The sequence below is a fragment of the Camponotus vicinus genome, unplaced genomic scaffold (assembly GCF_025532165.1).
Source record: "Camponotus vicinus isolate PSW18456_S1 unplaced genomic scaffold, iyCamVici1.0 SCAF_2, whole genome shotgun sequence".
Classification (NCBI taxonomy): Eukaryota; Metazoa; Arthropoda; class Insecta; order Hymenoptera; family Formicidae; genus Camponotus; species Camponotus vicinus.
In genome coordinates, this window is record NW_028141956.1 from 19,978,113 (window position 1) to 19,999,820 (window position 21,708).

The following is a 21,708-nucleotide window of genomic DNA, read 5'->3' on the forward strand; positions in this document are numbered from 1 at the left end:
GCAAACCTTATTCTCATCCTTCTCCCAATAAAAGCCTTCCCTTATTTCATTGCCTAGCCTGAACCTCATTACTCTCCTCCATCTGCTCTCACCCCATCCATTCCTTAAATACTCCGGTATTCCCTCCCCTTTCACCTCTCTGTACCACTTACTAAAATTGGGGTTCATAATCCTTTCCTGTCTCTCTATCTTCTGATCTTCCCTATCTTTCTTGATTATCTCACCAAACCAAGCCTCACCCTCTTCTTTTTTCTTCTCCATCACTCTAATCTCCCAACCTCTATCTTCAAAAAATTTCCTTCTCTCCTCTTCCCAATTTGAGCCAATTTTTCCCTCTCCAGCTCTTCCCCTCATTTCCTCGCAGCATAGTCTCGCTAATTCACTTTCCTTTCCCTCTTCAAGTCTCTTCTCAAATCCCCATGCCCTTCTTCCCGCTCTTTCCCTTAATTTTCCTCTTTGTATTTCCTCCCTTATCATATACCCCGATGTTCTTCTATCTAATCCAAAAACCCACCTTATGTACCTTTCTTCTATCTTCTTCATCCCTTCCCTCTCTTTCAATCCCCATATCTCTACCCCATAACTCATTACCGTCCATATCAGCCTGTCGAACAGCCATAATCTTCTGCTCCAGTCCCCCCCGAACCTTCTCTTTCCTATACCACACACCTCTCCCATCACCGCGGCTGCTTTTTTCACCCTCTCTTTCACATATGCTTCCTGACCACCGTTTCTTTGTAACGTTCTAAATATTTGTACTCTTTCACTTCCTCCATCTTTTTCCCTTTCCATCTCCATTCTCTTTTCTTTATCCTCCCTCTTCCTTTTCTGAACCTCATTATCTTGGTTTCTCCACATTTAATTCTAATCCTTTCCTATCCAAATACTCTTCTAATCTAACTATCATACTCCTCATCTCATCCTCCTGCTCCGCCAGTAACACTATATCATCTGCGTACGCAAGTGTATAAATTCTTTTCCCCCCCAATTTAACCCCTCCCCATTTTACCTTCCCCATTACTTCCTCTAAATCGGCTATTAGCAAATTAAATATAATCGGATTCAACAGGCACCCCTGCTTTACTCTCTTTGCCATCCAAAAGCACTCTTCTACTTTTCCTCCCCCTTCCTTCACCCTGCTTCTCGTTTCTCTTAAGGCTTCTTTAACTCTCCTAATTAACCCCTCCCTAATCCCTCTCTCCTTCATTGTCTCGTACAATATCGTCCTATCTACCGTATCAAATGCTGCCCTCAGGTCCACATATATTACTATTAATTTTTTCCCTATCCCTAGTTGCTTGTTTATCAGGTAGTTCAATACATATATATTATCGATCGTTCCCATATTCTTCCTAAACCCTGTCTGGTTATGTGGTATTATCCGTTTGTTCTCGCTATTTTCCTCTATTCTTTTCGCCAGTATCGCCATATACACTGTGTATAATGACGACATCAGAATAACTCCCCTATAATCGTTTTTCTTTTTCCCATCTCCCTTTTTCACTATCGGAATTATAATCCCTTCTTTCCAGTTATCCGGTCACACTTCTCCCTTCCAAATCCTATTACAGAACTTCCATATCCTCTCCTCTACCTCCTCCCCTCCATACTTCTCCCGGTATCCCATCCCTTCCCGCTGCCTTCCCGACTTTTATGTTTTTAATCACTTCTTTTATCTCCCTTCTGTTTATTCCTTCCTCGTCCGTTCCATCCTCTCTTTTCTTTCCCTCTCCGTCTCCCACTACTATTCTATATTCTATTCCTCCTAATAGTTCCATGAAATACCCTCTCCATTCTTCTGCTTCTATTTCCTTATTCACTATCCTTTTCTTTTTCCTACCTCTGTTTACTATCTCCCATATATCTTTTTCACTCCTAGCCTTGTAACGGTCGTATTTTCGGACGTTTTCTTTGCAGCGCGGATAGATCGCCGGTGCAAGGTTCGTTGGAAAGAAAATACGCGATGTGTTTCAAACGAACGTATTTATTCGAATAGATAAGTGTACAGAGTATGTGTATGCGAATGTGTGTGTGTGTGGGTGTGTGTGTGTGTGTGTGCGTGGTGAATAATTACGCTGGCTGATTAATAACGCGACAAATGCAGTTTCGTCTTTAATTCCGGTCTTTGATCGCGTACACCTGTTTGTGTTTACGGCGCGTGAGACAGCGCGTGTTTTTGCGGCGCTTTTTCCGCGAGGAATCCCCGCGGTTCTTAGAATCCTCGGGTTCTCGGAATCGACGGTTGCTTTCGCGAGAATTATTATTTCCTCGACAATACGATTTAAAGTCCGCGTTCGGTCTACTATAATCGGTGCGCTTTAATCACAGCGGCGGATGCCGTGAAAACGGTATGCGCGTGTTGCGCTTTGGCGGCGGCGGCGGAGGCCGCGATATTCGGATGCGCTTATGCGTTCGGTAACAAAATACGCGGCGGCGGAGGCCGCGATAAACGGATGCGCTTATGCGTTCGGTAATAACATACGCGGCGGCGGAGGCCGCGCTAAACGGTTGCGCTTCTGCGCTCGGTGCGGTTGATACGTGCGGCGGCGGAGGCCGCGATGATCAAATGCGCGTATGCGTTCGATGTTAAAGTACGCGAGATAGGATCGCGTCGCGAAGGATGGTGATCGCGTTGCAGCTGGGTCGAGAACACTCGACTCGGGGCGGCTCTGAGCTCCACCTTCCGTGATGGCCCAGCTGCGGATTAGGCGGTTTGCACTTGTACTTCGGAATCGAGATCACTCGGCTAAGACGGAGCGCGCTCCACCTTTCGTCCTCTGTAATTAGTGCCTGGTAGGATTTCTGGATTGCTGCTGAAGCGTACTGCTTAGAGCGGATCAGGAATATCGTGATTAGACGCCGAGATGGGCCCTTTTTATACCGACTAATTGCCCGCGTCGGCGCGCGGCGGTATAACCCCTTCCGAACGGTTTTTCGGAAACGGTACGGTCGGGTCCGTTCGGAGGGGTTCGGGTTGAGCGCCGAACGCGGGTTTTCGCCGGTCGGCGGTTCGGGCCACCTCGGCTCTGATCGGCGGTGTTCGGCCGTTTCGAGCCCTTAACGGCTCTGGGCCGTAATGAGAACGATTAAAAGATGGGCGCACCGCGCCCCTGCCTCTGCCCGGCGGGTGTTCTGCCGGGCGGCAGCTTCCGGCTGGTGTTCTGCCGGGAATTAGGAACGATGCATCGGGATGCATCGTTACAGCCTTACTCACTATATTTTCCCATCTATCATTTTCCTCCTTCTTCTTCCTTTGGCACAATTCATTGTACTCTTTTTTTGACTCTCCATATTCCTTTTTGTTCCCTCTATTTTTTCTCCAACTTCTTAGTTTTTCCCTCGTCTCCCTTTTTTGCTCCTACATTCCTCATCCCACCATCCCCCCTTTCTCTTCTTCTCTTTACTTAACTCCTTCTTTGTCCCCTTTAACGCTTCATTTATCCTCTTTTCTATCTCTTCCCATTCCTCATCTACGCTCTTCCCTTCTATCCTCTCTATCCTAAGGTTTCTCCTAAATAGCTCACCTCCGTCTTCCTCCCACAACTCTCCTCCCCATCCTTTTACCTCCACCTCTCTTTTTTTCCTTTCCGCGTTTCTTCCCACCCATATTTCCACTGGGTGGTGGTCCGAGTCGATTCTATCACCTATCCTCATTTTCTTAACTTTACCTCTTACTTCTACGTCTCCAATTACGTAATCTATCACCGTGCACCCCTTGCCACCCGTGAATGTAAACTCCCCCTTTTCATCCCCCCTCATATTGCCATTAAAAATGCTCCAACCCTTATCCTCTATTAACTCCACCAACTTTCTTCCTTCTCTGTTTATTTTCTCATCCTTTGACTGTCTCCTTTTTGAACCTCCTGATCTTTCCTTCTCCTCTTCCGCTACCGCACCTCCCTCTCTTCCCGTTCTCGCATTAAAATCCCCACCTATCAACGTATAGTTTCTCACTTTTCTACCTTCCATCCACTGTTCCAATCTTTTCAATATACCTTCTAAATTCTTATTTACGTATACTCCTACGATTCTCCAACTCTCCTTCCCCACCCTCACACTCCCTTCCATTAATCCTTCCTCTAAAGATTCAATCCCTTTCTCTTTTTCCTTTAATTCCTTCTTTATTCCCATTACCATTCCTCCAATTGCCCTTCCCTTTTTATTCATTCTCTTTGCTGGCTGCACCCCCCATATATACCCCTTCGGTAAATACTCTTTTATCCTGCCCCATCCCTTATTATCTACCCATGTCTCTGACAATACTATCACCTCCCAGTCCCTTAGTCTCCTCCAAAAATCCCTATCCGTATTTTTCAGCCCCGCTACGTTCCAGAATACTATACTCCATTCCTCTATTCCTTTCCTTCTCACCTCCCTCCTTTCCTTTACAATCGTTCCCCCTTTTCCTCTTCCATTTGTGTCCCTTGCTTCCCTCCTCCCCTCCTCTTACATTTCCTCTCTCATCCTTCAACACCTCTTCCTCCTCATCCCATCTCCACCATTGTTCATCTATCTTTATTCTATCCTGTCTCACCCACACCCTTCTCCCTTTTCTCTCCTCACTCCGCGTTATTTCCTGCAAATTCCATCTGGCTTTCCTTTCCCTCCATGTCAAATCCTCTGATATTCTCTCCTTTCTTCCCTTTAAAATTTTCTTTTTCCCTATCACCTCTCCCTTTTGCCCTTCACTTCCTAGTTTAACTAATACCATTTCCCCCCCCTTTTTCATTGATTCCTCTCACTCTCCTAACCTCTTTTATTTCCACTTTTACCCCCACTATCTTCAAAATCTCCTCCACTGCCTCTCTTCTCTTTCCCTCTCTAACCTCCACACCTCTTATTATAATGTTCTTCCTCTTTTCTTCCTTTTCCCTCCTCTCCATATTCCTTTCCACCTCTTTAAGCCTGTTTTCTATATTCCTTTCACCCTTCCTATCTCCCCCTTTACTATCCCCTGTTTTCCCGTTATTTTCTCCTTCTAATTCCTCGATCCTATCCTTTAAATTTTCTATGCCCTTCCTCAGCTGCTCTCCCTCCTTTCTCTACTTCTCCTTCTGCTCCCTAAACTCTCTCCTTATCTCCTCCAATTCCCCTTGTAATAATTTTTTCTGATCCCTAATCTCATCTTTTTCTCCTCCATTACCTTTCTAAGCTCCACTTTCATTTCCTTCATTAAATTTCCCCATTCCTTTTCACCTTTTACAGTCCCTGTCCCCGAGGATGCCGGCGTCTTTTTACATTCCCTAAATATTCCTTCCTCTTCCTCCCCACTCTTCTCCATCTCCTCCCTCTTTCTTTTCCATATTTCATCTAAACTTCCTATACTTTCGCTCCTTTCTCTGTCCTTCCCTGCCTTTCTACCTCCGCCACTCCCTTTCTCCATCTCACTCTACCTCTCCCTCTCTGATCTTTGCCTATCTATATACCTTTATACTCGATAGCCTGTGTTCTTTGCCTATCTGCCTATCTTCTATACTCGATGCCCTAAAACCCGTCGCTCGCTGTCTCTTCCTCTCTACTATTTCTATACTCCGTGCCCAACTGACTCTACTCTACCCTGTATAACCCTTCGATTTCTCCCTTCCCACCTCCTCCCCAACTCCACCAACACTCACTCCTCCACTATCACTCCTCCACTTTCACACACTCACCTCTGCCCTCTGTCCCCCTTCTTTTATTTCTCTAAAACTCTCTCCAAAAACTGCTTACTCACGCACATGTCCCTCTATACCGGCACCGGAAGTGAAAGCCACATAAGAAGTTATAATGGAATGTAAATTTTATTGACACCGTGTAGATAGAACTATAGTATATATAACCTATCTAAATATGAATTGTAGTCTCTGTAGAATTCTCGATTCTTATTTATATACAAGTGTTCAATTGTTCCTTAGACATTAAAACTAAAATTTGGTTTAAATAAAAAATAAGTTTGGGCTAGGTTATACCTTTCGAAAGTGGAGCCTCCCGCAGGGGGGTAGAACTCACTGTATCCACGCGTATACATTTTACTTTGACTCTCGCAGAGAGTGAACTTTGCTTCACCTTGCAAAGTACACGCGAGGTCCACCCCACACCACCCTTGAGTCAGCACGAAACGAGGTCTATTATTGTATGGTTCCATATGGGTTTGCAACTTTTCATGCGAAGCTAGGTCCACCCCACACCACCCCTGAGTCAGCGCGAAACAAGGTCTATTACTGTGTAGTTCCACATGAGTTTGTAATTTTCCATGCGAAGCGAGGACCCATAGATCTTGTTTCGCGCTGACTCAGGAGTGGTGTGGGGTGGACCTCGCTTCGCATGGAAAGTTGCAAACCCATGTGAAATCATACAATAATAGACCTCGTTTCGCGCTGACTCAGGAGTGATGTGGGGTGGATCTCGCGTGTATCTTGCAAGGTGAAGCAAAGTTCACTTTTTGTGAAAGTTAAAGTAAAATGTATACTTTCAGTGTGAAACATGAACATCTATATGTACACAACATAAAAAAATGTTTCATTTGTTAAGGGTTGAACTCACAAGAATTAGTAATAGAAATCGTTCACAATGATGTCTAAGGAACAACTGAACACTTGTATGTGAATAAGAATCGAGAAACTACAATTCATGTTTATATAGGTTATATATACTATAGTTCTATCTACACGGTGTCAATAAAATTTATATTCCATTTATAAATTTAATGTTGATAATTTTTCAACGAATCACGAGCGACGGCTAAAACTTTCTGAAGGTTACTCGGAAGGATGTCCACTATAACATATGTCAAGATCGAGGTCATCAGAGGTTGCTCCCCTAAAGTAAATAATTACCCTTTAAATGACAGTGAAAATAAACTTTCTGGAAAGTATTGAGGCAATACATTGAAGATATTTATATCAGTTGATTACCAGACTCTATGGGCCATCGCACAAGCCTTTCCTCCACACATTATATTAAGTACTAACCATAAACTTTGACTTGTATGTAACTTTAAATTTTAGTAAACACATAAAGTTTATACATTATGTCATATTCTTACTATATTACAATTTTCTTTAGCGTTGATTGAAATGTAAAATTATGTATGAATCTAACAAGGGGAGTATCAGGTAGTGAGATCACCGATTTCAATGAATTTTAAATATGTTTTAGAGTAGCCCTCCCACTACTTAATAGCCAAGTGAGACGATACAATATTCAAGTATTCGCGAGAAATTTGCATCGAAAGTTTTCCGTGCGCCTTTTATACCGCGCAAATTCGAGAGGTTTGCAGGTAGTGAGCGTAGCGTAGCGGATAAGGTAGCGGACGGGAATACTGGACGTTGCAGGTTCGATTCCTTTTTCCAAATTTTTTTTTTAATTTTAAATGTAAATTTTTACAAAATCTACATTTACGTGAATTATTAGACAACATGGAGTCGTTAAAGTAAAAAAATTATTATTTTTATTATTAAAATTTAATATTATTAAATATTATTATTTTTAATATTATTTATTTATTATATCGAGTCTTCAGCAGCAGAAAAACTTTCACAGTAGAAAAATGCTCACACTAGTCACATAATATTGAAATAAATTTCCTTGCAATTTATAAATGTGATCTTGGACTTTTTTATTAAATACCGATATTAATCGAAATGATATTATTCGTACCATTACAGACGGAAATGCGGTGTAAAATATATAATATAAAATATGCATTAATATAAAATGTGCATTAATGTAATATAATTATTAATATAAAATATTAAATTTTAATAATAAAAATAATAATTTTTTCATTTTAACGACTCCATGTTGTCTAATAATTCACGTAAATGTAGATTTTGTGAAAATTTACATTTAAAATTAAAAAAAGAAATTTGGAAAAAGTAGGAATCGAACCTGCAACGTCCAGTATTCCCGTCCACTACCTTATCCGCTACGCTACGCTCACTACCTGCAAACCTCTCGAATTTGCGCGGTATAAAAGGCGCACGGAAAACTTTCGATGCAAATTTCTCGCGAATACTTGAATATTGCATCGTCTCACTTGGCTATTAAGTAGTGGGGGGGGCTACTCTAAAACATATTTAAAATTCATTGAAATCGGTGATCTCACTACCTGATACTCCCCTTGTAAGTAGCGATCAGTACTTAATACATATAATACAACATGTTATGAAAAAGTTTGTGCGATAGCCCTTATAGTTTGATAACTAGATATAAATATTTTTATAGTATCTTCCCAATCTTTTTCCAGAAAGTTTATTTTCAGTATCTCTTAAAGATGGATCTTCTAGACTTTCCACAAAATGATAATATAATATTATGTCAAAATATATTATGTCTAACAGATGAAAAAAATTTCATAATATTTACTTTTTGATAAATATTACAAAATTCACAGTTCACTTGGTTGTTGTTAAATGTCACAAATCTGTGTTTTTATATAAACAAATCTAGGTTTCATATAATACTAATAAATGTACTTGGCGTCGCGACGCTATCGCGTCGCGTGATAATAACCTTTAATATGTCACTTTTCTTTCTTGTTCCGCACTATAACTTTATTTACTCATTTATTTATGTTTTTAAACAGTAACCTGACTGTTTAATCACTTCTTTTTCTTGTTACACTATTCCACACTATACTCTAATAATTTTACACGTCTTCACACAAACATATAATTTGTTTCTTGTTAAAGCATTTTATACACCAAAGCGTATAATCGTATATACGCACGGTGTGAACGCCGCTTGAGGGACAAACTCGCTTTGCTTGTGTGCGTGCGAGCATACGTACGTGAGACTGAAGAAAATCCGGGAGGAAAATAAAACCTAACGTAAAATGTCACAATTCTGGCATGCGGTAATCATTTCTCGGGATTGACTGCACCGATTTTATTCAAACTGGTCGCAATCGAAAGCTTGTATCCATATTATATAATAAACGTGCCGTTAGATTTTTGCTTAAGGTCTTACTTTCTGAAATATCTTAATCGAAAGTTTATATGACATGAAATTCCGGATAAGCTACTTGGTAGCGCCGCGTCGAGAGTAGTGACTCTCAATGCTCGGATCCTGTTTTTTATATACTTGGCGTCGCGACGTTACCGCGTCGCTTGATATGTATGTATGTATATATGTATGTATGAGGATGAGAAAGAAAGCGAGAGAAAGAAGAATATTGAGAGAGGAAAAGGTTAATATATGTATAATAATTATTAATTATAGTTATATGTACAATAATAAATAGAAAATAAATATATAAATATCGTCTAAAAATAATTTTATGACTTAAAATGATTAATAATTATTATGATATATAGCTGATGATGATGATGTTGATGATGATGATGATGATGATGTTTTTTATATAGATGTGCATTTAAAGTTTAAAAATCGACTTTCAATAATTTATTTGTTTTAATACATAAAATATATTTATGTTTTAACCGTTGGAGTGCCACGGACTTTGTAAATACTTGATCGAAAAATGCCAAGCGGTGCGATAGCGCTTGTCTAATTCTGAGTCAAAAAATGCCAAGCGATAGCGCTTGTCTAATTCCGAGTCAAAAAAAGCCAAGCGGCGCGATAGCGTTTATCTAATTCCGAGTCGAAAAAAAGCCAAGCGGCGCGATAACGCTTGTTCAATGCCGTGTCGAAAAATGCCGAGCAGCGCAATTGCGCTGTTTTTTTTTTACTTATAAGTAGTTATAATTATTATCTCTTCGAATTTAGTGCTAGGGCTATCGCGAAATTGCATAGCTGCATATACATAGCATAAGACCATATGGACCAATGAACATCGAGTATTATATTATGTAAGTCAATATAGCGATTTAATACTCGATGCTCATTGGTCTATACGGTCTTGTGCTATGCATATGCAATTTCGTGTGCAATGGCCCTTACTCTGACATTCCTTTAAGCATAAGTAAAAATACTGTGTTAAAATCATTTCAAAATATCATTTAAATATTTTTATTGCATAGAAAAAAGGTATGTATACATATATATTCAGTAATTTTTGATGTTATTCTACTTTATAATTTTATTTTATTTTTATTTTACCCTTCAGTGATTCAATAGCCTCCAAACATAAAACAAGACATAACATAATAGACAAGTCAAATTATGAGAGCGATGATAGTGATGTTGTCACTTTTAAAAGAATAAGAATAAATGTTTTTGATAATTCTGATACCAATGAGTCTCACTATGATACTAATACTCATAATACTAGTCATATTTCAAAATATATTAGGATTACGGAAGATGAATATTATGAACAAGACAATTCATTTAAATTTGTAGAAAAATCGGGACCGCAATATCTTTTACCTCATAGTACTAAACCGATCGAATATTTTAATCTCTTTTTTACTCCGTTTCTTTGGACAATGATGGTTGAAGAAACAAACAGATATACTGAAGAATTATTAACATCATCTACAATAAGTGATAAATCTAGATTGGCAAATTGGTATCCGGTCACATACTAGAAATGAAGGCATTTGTGGCTGTTTTGTTAGAAATGGGGATAACCAGAAAGCCAAAAATATATTCATATTGGACCAAAAATTCGAGAAGTATACTCTGGTTTAAAAAAATATTCCAAGGAACAGATTTCAAAATCTTTTAAAATGTTTTCATTTAGTTAATAATAAAGAATGTTTTCCACCGGTTCATGAAAAATATGATGCGTGTGCAAAATTTAATCCCATTGTTGAGCACGCCAATAAGATGTTTCAACTATATTACACGCCACACAAAGAATTATCAGTAATTATGCACTTTACGGACGACCTCACCGATTTCAATGATCTTGACATATGTTGTCAAGCTCACTCTCCTGAATATCAAAAGGTTTTAAGTGTCGCCCGTCATTTATTAAAAAGTTATTAACAAAAAAAGTTTTACGAATTATGTGCAATATTTAGACATTATGTACGTTTTAAGAGTCAAGGTGAAATGTACACGCACCGGCAGGAACGGTGTCCCGGTAAGTTTGTGTGACGCTCACTGACGTCACACTCACACAAGCGAAGCGCGTATGTACACGGGCCGGGCAGCGAGAGAGAAAGTGCAGGTAGAGTAGTGGAGAGCATTCCGATGTTGCGTCCTTCGCGCACGGCACAAGAGCGAGAGAGAGAGCACTATAAGAGGTGATAGTGATAGCGTTTTCGACTTGTCGGGTTCAATCGCTCCAAGGTAGTTTACTAGATGTTATTGACCAATCACAGCCATTCTTTTCAAGAATGTAACCATATATTCTTCGGTTGAACCGCGTGCACCAAAGGCCGGCGTATTCATTCTATTAAATTAAATAATAATTAAATTATATAAAAAGATAAAATTTAATGAAGAATAAATTCTTGGCTACGTGCGCGCTTCGCGTGTGTGCGTATGACATCGGCCGTCCACACATACATACCAGGACACCATTCCTATCGGTGCGTGTACATGCGTGGATACAGTATGTTCCGCCCCTCCTACGGGGGGTTCCACTTTCAGAAGATATAACCTAATCCAAATCTATTCTGATTTAAACCAAATTTTAATTTTAAATCAGAAATAGGTTTGGGTTAGGTTATATCTTTCGAAAGTGGAGCCCTCCCCCTAGGGGGGGCGGAAACTATTGTCTCCAAGCATGTACATTGCAAGATAAAACGAAGTTCACATGGGTTTGCAACTTTTCACGCGAAGCAAGGTTCATCTCAAACAAAATTTTAGTTTTAAATCAGAAATAGGTTTAGGTTAGGTTATATCTTCCGAAGGGGGGCAGAACCCACTGTCTCCAAGCATGTACTTTGCAACACAAAACAAAGTTTATTCTACATTCAATGACCTTCGCTATATATTAAACATATATTCCATCAAATGTATCTTCTTAACCACTTCACTGGTAATGGCCCATATATGGCCAAAAAAAAAAGTGCCACAACTGGTAATGGCCCATATATGTCCACTATGAATAACTTTGCCAATTTCCAACGGATTTACATGAAACTTGATACACCCACATTTTTCGGGTCGCTGATGACAAATTTGGGATCGAAATTTTAAAATTCAAAATGGCGGATTTAATATGGTGAATTAATTTTGTTATTCTATTATTATATTTCTTATTCCATTAGAGAAGATTCAAATTCGATATGTTCAAGTTTGAATGTCTTGAACTAATCCATTATCTGCGACCAAAAAACATACCGAGTGTGATATATTTCCATAATGGAATATCAAAGTTAATCACTAGAAACCGCCATATTGGATCTGCCAGTTTAAATTTTGCAATTTTGTCTATAGATTCATCATAAGAGACTCGAAAAACGCGAACATATTGAATTTGATCTTCTCCATAATGAAATAAAATTAGTTCGCCATATTGAATTGGCCATTTTGAAATTTCGACCTTGATTTACTTGCGTCACCAGCGACGCAAAAAACCCCTTATAGATAAACTTTCATGTAAAATACGAATTTATTTGCTCTCACCAGTTTTGGTACAAAACGTTAATTTCGAGTGTACCAGTGAACTGGTTAAACGTACATGCTGTCGCAAAATCATATTATATTCATTAAACTTTTTTCGTTAATAACTTTTTAATAAATAGTGGGCGACATTTAAAACCTTTTGATACTTATTCAGGAGAGTGAGCTTGACAACATATGTCAAGATCATTGAAATCGGTGAGGTCGTCCGTAAAGTGCATAATTACTGAATTATCTATTGATGAATCCCAGGAGCTATATTCTGTAACTTCTACCGACAGTCATCGGTGTCGTTAGCGGCATCGACCGACAAATATCGATAAAAGTTATTCTATATCACTGTTATCGACAAACGCGTAACGACACGTATCGTTTATGAACGACGATCATCGGTATGTTTAACGTGACACCCCCTACGTGACGAAAACGCCGTACCGACATCTTTTTAACAATATTGTATAGTGGAAAAACAAGTGGAACAGCAAGTAAGTTGCAAAAATAACCCACACAGCACCAAGTCGTCTAAAAGTATTACTAAAACTGGACACTTTTTTTTCAGACATCTTTTACTGACATCGTTAAGTCGACGGAAAGATGGCTAAAAGTCGTCTCATGACCCGAATTCAGTGACTTTTTAGTCTTGTCCATATGATGACTAAAAGATGACTTGATTCAATCTATATAGATTATCGACACTCGGTAGTAGGAATACTTCAATACACGCAATAAATGGGCTATTTCTCCCATTTATCCGCCTAATTTCTAATAATCTGTTTAATATTCTGAATCCCAACAAGGAATCCAGATTATTAAATAAATTATTTTAAATTCAATTTGTCAGAAATTAAACTGATAAACAGTAATGTCAGGAAAAGGATGCGGCTCACACGCATACAATCATTCTGCGTAGCACATGTATGTGGCTCTCTCTGATTGATGCGTGCGAGCAGTATCCTCTTTCTGGCATTACTGCTCGTAAAAAGCAAAAATATGCTTCAGATTTTATATTAATTACTAATTCTTTATATACATTTCATGATAAATATTAAATACGAGATAAGTTAAGAGTGGTTCGCCGCGTAGCGGCAAGCGAAGAAACACGTGCCACATACTATTATGTCTTTTTTATGTCATCTTTTTCGACAAAGTGAAAAGATGTCTTTATAGACATCTTTCCGTTTTGTCGAAAAGATAACTTAAAAAAGACATCTTTTCGTTATCTTTTAGTATAATGTGCTGTGTGGGAAGTCTTGCTTTCAAATGGTCAGTTTTTATTTATGAAATAAGATTGTTATTTTGGTGGAAAATACGTATAATTATGTTGGATACTTAGTAAAAAAATATAAATAAAAAGTTTAATAAAAATAGGATAGGTTAGATTAAGCTGTCATCTGATTAAAATTTGTACTTCTATTTTAATTTATTTAATATAACGAGTGTATATATATATGTGTTTTATAAAAATGTGAATTATATATATATATATGCAAAGAAAATATATTTCCTTTAATTCAAATCTGCCGCGCTCCACATGCTCCGCGCGCCTTTTAATAAACTTACGTTAGATGGTGGGATAGGTATGATGACTAGAAGAATTGAAGATAGATATGGATATATAGCTAGAGAGACACAGAGAAAGATTACGTAATCGAGCACATGTGCATAGAAGCAATATAGAGAATAAAAGTTTGAATTAATTAAGATAGATTGTAAAAATGAACCAAGTCAGCGTAAATAAAGAAGTGATAGTAATAGCTTTAATTATCGTTTCTTTATTTACAGGTAAGAGTGCACATATTGTAAATAACCATTGTAAATAGTGAATAAATTTTCCTCTTTATTTACAGAGAAACACATCTTGTTATTATTGTCGCTGATACCGCAGTCCAACAGACAACTATCTTATAAAACGACAATTTTAGTGAAAATGTCGACGAAACTGCAATTTGAATTTACAGTTATAGCATCGCCAACGGATGCAAAAACAAATGTGATTGCCATAACCTCAATAACGACAGAAGATGGGAAAAAGTACGCATTACCAGAAGAAAAAAAATTTTTAAGCGAACATAGAGAGATGATGAAGACAGATAATTTTAAAAAGGTAAAGAATAGTTTAACGAGAAGAAACCAATCTAGGAAAATATGGATCTCATTAACAGAAGAGATGAAAGTGACGTATATTGATGAAGATAGCAATATACAAGTGGGTGACCAATACTTAGAAGAGATAACAGAAAATTATGAGAACAAAATACAAAATGAAAAATTGAATGAGATATTAGAAAAACTTGTAGAAAATACGAAAAAGAAAGAGCCTAAATTAAATTTAAAAGATGTAGCAGAGAAGTTCATAATTGAAAAATTTACAAGTAAGAACCCAAACGCAGAACAGTGGATAGAAACATTTGAAAAAGAATGCACACGATGTGGGATAGAAAAGAATGAAACAAAAATTGAAATATTGAGATTGTTCCTAGATGGATCATGCCAAAACTGGTACAGTTCTAGGATGATAAAAAACAGTATCGACTCTGAATGGATAGAATGGAAAGAAAATTTTCTAGAGACGTTTGCAAGCAAGAGTTGGAACACAGTCACGTACGCACTATCGTTTGAATATAAGGAAGGATCATTAATAGATTATGCAATGAGGAAAGAAAAACTTCTGCTAGATGTGAACAAGAATATAGATTCAAAAACGTTAATTGATTTAATAGCAACAGGACTACCAGGGTTCATTATGAACAGACTGAATAGAGAAGAATTAAAAAGAACAACAGATTTGTACAATGAGGTTAGTAAATTTGAAAGTTTAATGTATAAAAAAAATTCTATAAAAACTAAGGATGTAAAATCAGAATATAAAAGAAAATTAGATGAAAAAAAACCATGCAAAACATGTGAGAACTTAAATAAAGGTGTGAGATACCACCCCGAGGAGAAATGCTGGTTTAAAATAAAAGAGATAGAGAAAAAAATTAACACATCAGGTATAGTGGGAAACAGTTCAGTGATCGATGTAGAATTGAACACAGAAAAAAAATGAATAAACACACCATTAATCAAGATTAAAATAATTTTAGAAAATAAGCTAGAAGTTCAAGGAACGTACGATCCAGGATCTCAAGTATCACTCATAAATTCAAGACTGGTTAGAATAGCAGGGGAAAAAGATGATGTAAACGAGATATACTTGAAATCGGTTAATGGTGTGGGAACAACAAAAGGATTAATTACAATTAAGGTAAAAATATTTGATATAGAAAAAGAGATTGTAGAGGAATAGATGATGAAATGGTCTTCAGGATCCCAGCTTTTATCTACTGGAGAAAGGAATAGCAGGATAATTTGCGTCAGAAAACGCAAATTAGATACAACACTATTCACTTAAATGTCTTGAATTTATTAATTAGCCAAAGCTGCACTCTTACTCGCACATCTACACAATGTTTTCACACTTGTACATCGTTTCTCTCAAATTCAATTAATTGCGCACGTGATTGTAAATGCTAACAATTTATGCATAGGCGATGTACACACATGCCGCGTTCGACTTAGACTGCCGGAGACCGGTGGAATTTGAGTACTTACAATATTTCATATGCGATGGCGCTTTTAATCTAGAATTTCGGAGATCGTCACGTGATATAATTTGAATCCTTAACAAACCGCCCGCCTTGAACCGTCTGGTTCAAATAATTATCAAAGTAACGAATAATATAGGACGATTCGATGAATATTACATGTAGTTGCTTACTTTCGTTACATATTACGGTGCGGTACATAATACAATGAGTTTCGCTGTTTGTGACTAATTATTCAAGTTCATCGAAGTTGATTGAACAGATAGAATTTCAGTGAAAGTTAATTACATAGACAGAAGATAAAGGTGAATTCTGATCAATCAATCGTACAATAATGATTCATAAGTATAATTCTTTGTGAACCTTTATAAATTTAACTTATCGATATTATATTAACGAGTGCATTCGGAATCGGTGTTATCAGACTCTAAAGCTACTGGCAATTGTGCAATCTCAGTTATTGGACGTAGAAAGGTTGAGTTTTCAGTTTTTATTCGAACAGTGCGAACTTTATCATCGCGACCCGGAATGCATTCGATAATTCTTCCTAAAAGCCATTTCGAGGCTGGAAGGTTTGGTTGTTTCAACAAAACTAGTTGTCCTAGTTTTATATTAGGTTGTTCAAGACGCCATTTTGTGCGTTGCTGAAGTGAGTTTAGATAATCAGTAGACCATTTACGCCAAAAAATTTCAAAACATTGTTGCATGGCCTCCCAACGTGATAAACGATTTTCATTTAAATAGATTAGAGAAGGTTGAGGAGTTGATATCAAGCTACTGCCTGTCAAGAAATGACCAGGAGTTAGAGCTTCAAAGCTTTCTATATCGTCAGTTAAGGGTCCAAGTGGACGTGAATTTAAAACACCTTCAATTTGACAAAGTATTGTTGTTAGTTCCTCAAACGTTGGAGTTCGATTTTTCAAGATTTTCGTAAGATGTCCTTTAACGCTGCGCACGCCCGCTTCCCATAATCCTCCAAAATGAGGGGCTGCAGGTGGATTATAAATCCACATAATTCGATCGTTAGTTAATAAAGTTCGAAACTCGGTATTTGAGATTGCCTCGTCGTATGCAGTTCTCATAAGTCTATCAGCGCCACGAAGATTCGTACCGCAGTCGCTGTACATTCTCTCGGGCAATCCTCGACGCGAAGTAAAGCGTTTGAAGGCCGCGATAAACGCATCAGATGAATAATTCGATACTAATTCTAGATGAATTGCTTTAACTGCGAAACAAATGAAGAGAGCAATGTAGCAGGGTTGGGATTTATGGCCGCGACCAGAACTAAGACGTATCTGAAGCGGACCTGCATAGTCGATTCCGCAATCAATAAATGCACGCGGAGGTCGAGTGATTCGTCTCTTTGGCAAGTTTGCCATAATTTGATGCGATAATTTCGCTCTTACTTTTGCGCATTCCAAACAATTGTAAACAACAGACTTCACAAGAGTTCTCGCATTGATCACCCAATAATTTTCACGTAGAGTACTCAAAGTTAAACGTACGCCTCCATGCAGGCATCTTCTATGAACATCTTCGATTATCAATTTTGTAACTCTATGCTTAGCTAGAATAATTGGATGCCGATTGTCGAAAGTGAAGTCAGCGTTCTCTAAGCGACCGCCGACTCGAATAAGAGAATCTGTCAAATATGGAGTGAGAGACGAGAGCTTACTTTTCTTTGGACATGGTAAATTGTTTTGAAGACTTGATAATTCAAGTGGAAATAGGATGTTTTGTAAATTTTAGAACTAGTTCTGCTGCGTTGATGTCGCTTGCCGTAAGGAGCTTTGTATCACTCGTATGTTCGTTTACTTTGTGAGAAAGAATTTCTTTTGCTTTTAGAATGTAAGCTACTGCTCGGAGAATTTTACTCCATTTAGAGCAACGTTCATACAATTCGGATAATTGATCGAAAACGAATATAGTGAAAGTGACATGAATTTTTCTATTCTCTTCGAGATCTATATTAGAGGGCAATTGAATTAAATTTTCGGGCCAGTCAGATTGTGAATGTGATAGCCACGGTGGTCCTTGCCACCAGAGTGATGAGTCAATCAGTTGACTGACGGACATTCCTCGAGAGACAAGATCAGCAGGGTTAGTTTTAGTAGGAACATGCCGCCATGTATGGTCAGGAAGTAATGAGTGTATTTCAGACACTCTATTTGCGATGAACGTTTTCCATTTTGCTGGATGTTGACTGAGCCAAGTGAGAACAATACTTGCATCAGTCCAACATTGAAAGGGTACATGAGTTAGGGCTCTTGCATTTCGAATTGAAGTTAAACATCGAGCTAGCAATAAGGCTGCTTGAAGCTCAAGTCTAGGAATGCTTTGTGATTTTATTGGAGCGACTTTTGATTTGCTCATTAATAAAGTAACAGTGATTTGGCCGTTGTAATCTTCAACTCGTAAATAAATTGCAGCTCCGTAAGCTATTTTTGACGCATCAGAGAATCCGTGGGTTTGTACAGAACGGACACTTGGTGAAAAGCCAGTCCATCGTTGAATAGAAATTGAAGTTATTTGATTCAGTGAATGGAAATAATCGAGAATGGATTGAGTTAGGTTTTCCGGCAATGGATCATCCCATGAATAATTTTCACGGAATAAGTTTTGAATGAAGCATTTTCCAATAATGATGATAGGTGATAGCCAGCCCATAGGGTCAAATAGCTTTGCGATTAACGAAAGTGTAGTGCGTTTAGTAATTCGCTTTGGAATGTCAATAGTTACTTTAAATCCGAACATGTCATTAGATGGATTCCAATTAATCCCAAGTAATTTAATGCCATCATTTTCACCTGTAGGCGCTGTCCAGGCAAGCCCGTGATCTGATGAATCGATACCAAAAAGTAAATCATGCGAGTTGCTTGTCCATTTGCGAGCTTGGAATTTTCCTCTATCGAGTAATAGAATTAGTTCATTTCGAGCGGCTAACGCATTGCACTTGTTATGTGCTCCAAAAAGAAGATCGTCGACAAATGTATCGTGTAGAAGTATTGGTGAAGCGAGAGGAAAACTCTTTCCTTCGTCCTCTACTAATTGTTTGACAACACGAAGCGCGAGGAACGGCGCTGAACGTGTTCCATACGTGACAGTCATGAGTTGATACTCTTTCACAGGCTCAGTATGAGAATAACGCCATAAAATGCGTTGAAAGTCTACATGATTTTCATCTAATAAGATATTGCGATACATTCGAGCGAGATCCGCAGTAAATACAAATTTATATGAACGCCAATTGATCATTATTGTTATTAGGTCTGCCTGCAAAGCAGGGCCTTTGTACATGAAGTCGTTTAATGACATGCCATTTGAAGTTTTCGAGGATGCATTGAAAACCACTCTTAATTTGGTCGTTTGACTGCTCTCTCTGAAAACGGCATGGTGCGGTAAGTACACAGGTTCGACTGATAACTTAGATGGTTGTGTAGACGGGAAAACTTCTCTCATATGATTCATAGTTTCGTATTCTTTCATAAATTCCGAGTACATTAGGCGATAAGTATCATTTTTTGCTAGACGAGATTCGAGAGTTTTCAGAGATGATTCAGCGACATATCGAGATTTGCCGATTGGCAGTGGAAGATCCGAATTAAATGGAATCTGTACAATATAACGTCCGTCATCAGTCCGTCTATGCGTTTGTCGAAAATGGGTTTCACAATTTTCATCCTCTACTGAAAGTAATTTGGACTGTGGAAATTCCTCGATTTCCCAAAATCGTTGTAAATTTGAATTCAACATTGAGTTTGTAATTACATGATTAATAGTAATTGCATTATTCAAACCTTTGGTTGGGCATTGCATATTACCAGATACAACCCAACCGAAGATTGTTTTTTGTGCAATGGGTTCATCAATTTTACCTTTGCGTACGCCATCGAGAAGAAATGCTCCATAAAGATTAGCACCAATTAGTACATGTATTGGATCATCATTAAAAAAGTCATCTGCAAAATCGAGGTTCGACAAGTGAGACCACGAGGATAAATCACCCGTGTATTGAGGTTTGTATGAAGTAATTTTTTGCAATATCATAGTAGTAGTATGAACAGATGAGTGGCCATGATGATTAGCGGAAATGCGAATATGCGCGGCTGATGAGACAGGCCCAGCGTTGGATTCTCCAACGCCAGAGAGTGATTCTGAAATTCGTTCCGTCTTTACGCCAAGCGCGCGTGCGAGATCGTGGGATACGAACGACCACGTTGATCCAGGATCGAGTAATGCTCGAACTCTTATTGCTCTTTGCGACGGACTTAAACACCAAACGCGAGCTGAATATTTGTATGTGATATTGTTGTCGAGCAAGACAAGTGTGACAAAGTTGGAGATTTGTTTACGATCTGCATACCGCTTTCGCAAGATAGTTGCTGTGTCGCGTTTGAGTTATCGTCTTTTGATTTAATTTCTACATCTCTATGTAACCATGTATGATGACGTTTTTGACATTTATAACAACTTTTATCGCTTTTGCAATCTGTTACTTTATGATTTGGTTTCAAACAATTGATGCACCATTTATGCGTTTTCACTAAGTCAAATCGTTCTGTTGGACTAATTTGCTTGAATTTTTTACATTTGAATAACTTATGATTTTCTTTGCATAATTGACAGGAATCTTCTGTATTAGAAGCTAAATGTGATTTGATCGATGATGATTGGAATTTTGTTTTCGACTTCGAAATCATTTGATTGTTTACATGTATTGATTCGGACGACGATGTTTCGAGTGACTCTAGTACTTGTATACGAGCTAAGAGAAATTTATCAAAATCATCGAATTTTGGATATTCTGTATTGGAAGTAAGCGAGAGTTCCCAATCACGTTTGGTGCGTGAATCTAACAAAACAACAGCGCGATTAATCAAAATGTCATCGTAGCCATCCGTATTGCGGCCTAATTGTTTCAACGCTCCAAGATGCTTTGTAATTGAGTTACGCAAATTTCTAAGTAGTGCAGGTGATTCCTTTTTTATAGGATCAATAGCGAATAACGCATTCAAGTGAGCATTTGTTAATGCAATTGTATTATTATATTGTCGAACAAGTAAATCCCATGCTACTTCGAAATTCGCATTAGTTACATCCATAGTAGAAATCAGATCAAAGGCTTCTCCATTGAGAGAAGTGCGTAAATGCCACAATTTTGTTACATTGTCATATGTGCGATTATTCTTTACAAGTGCGGTAAAAGTATCACGATAAGATTGCCATTCGGTTTGTTTGCCGGAAAATTTCGGTATTTCGATACGAGCTAACCTTACATAAGATTCGCCGAGGCTTGTAGCTGCCATGGGAGGTGTCGCTGCTGGAACATCCCGTGGTTGTAGCTCTGCGTGTCGTTCAGCAAGAGAGTCGAAGGCCTCGAAGATGAGGTTTTCCATGGTGGCAAATTCTTTCCTAGTGAAGTATGTGAGTGCCTTTTTCTCTTCGTCAGTGGCGATGCGATATGCTTGAGAATTTCGATGTTGACATTTAATCCACAAGTGTTTCATGTATCCTTCTCTACATGAAAGAACTGAGCTTGGTTTGTTATTTTGTATAAGAGATGCAATTTGTTCTATCTGGCGTTTCAGAGATTCAAAATCTTGCATTTGATCAGAGAGCAAGTCTGCTAAATCCATATCCTGGAATTCTTCCATATTGG

The 21,708-nt window shown here is 38.2% G+C and overlaps 2 protein-coding genes across 2 annotated transcripts; one reads left to right on the plus strand and one right to left on the minus strand.

Moving 5' to 3' along the window:
* Positions 1 to 14,389: 14,389 nt before the first annotated feature.
* LOC145966647 (uncharacterized) lies at positions 14,390 to 15,511 on the plus strand. Its single transcript, XM_083090903.1, has one exon. It carries the CDS (start codon positions 14,390 to 14,392, stop codon positions 15,509 to 15,511), a length of 1,122 nt encoding a protein of 373 aa, XP_082947029.1.
* A 930-nt stretch (positions 15,512 to 16,441) lies between these two features.
* LOC145967144 (uncharacterized) lies at positions 16,442 to 21,703 on the minus strand. The gene is made up of 3 exons (XM_083091806.1): positions 20,413 to 21,703; positions 17,924 to 20,335; positions 16,442 to 17,691 (listed from the first exon to the last, which is right to left on the minus strand). The coding sequence occupies exons 1-3, from the start codon at positions 21,701 to 21,703 to the stop codon at positions 16,442 to 16,444; spliced, it is 4,953 nt and encodes a 1,650-aa protein (XP_082947932.1).
* Positions 21,704 to 21,708: the final 5 nt, after the last annotated feature.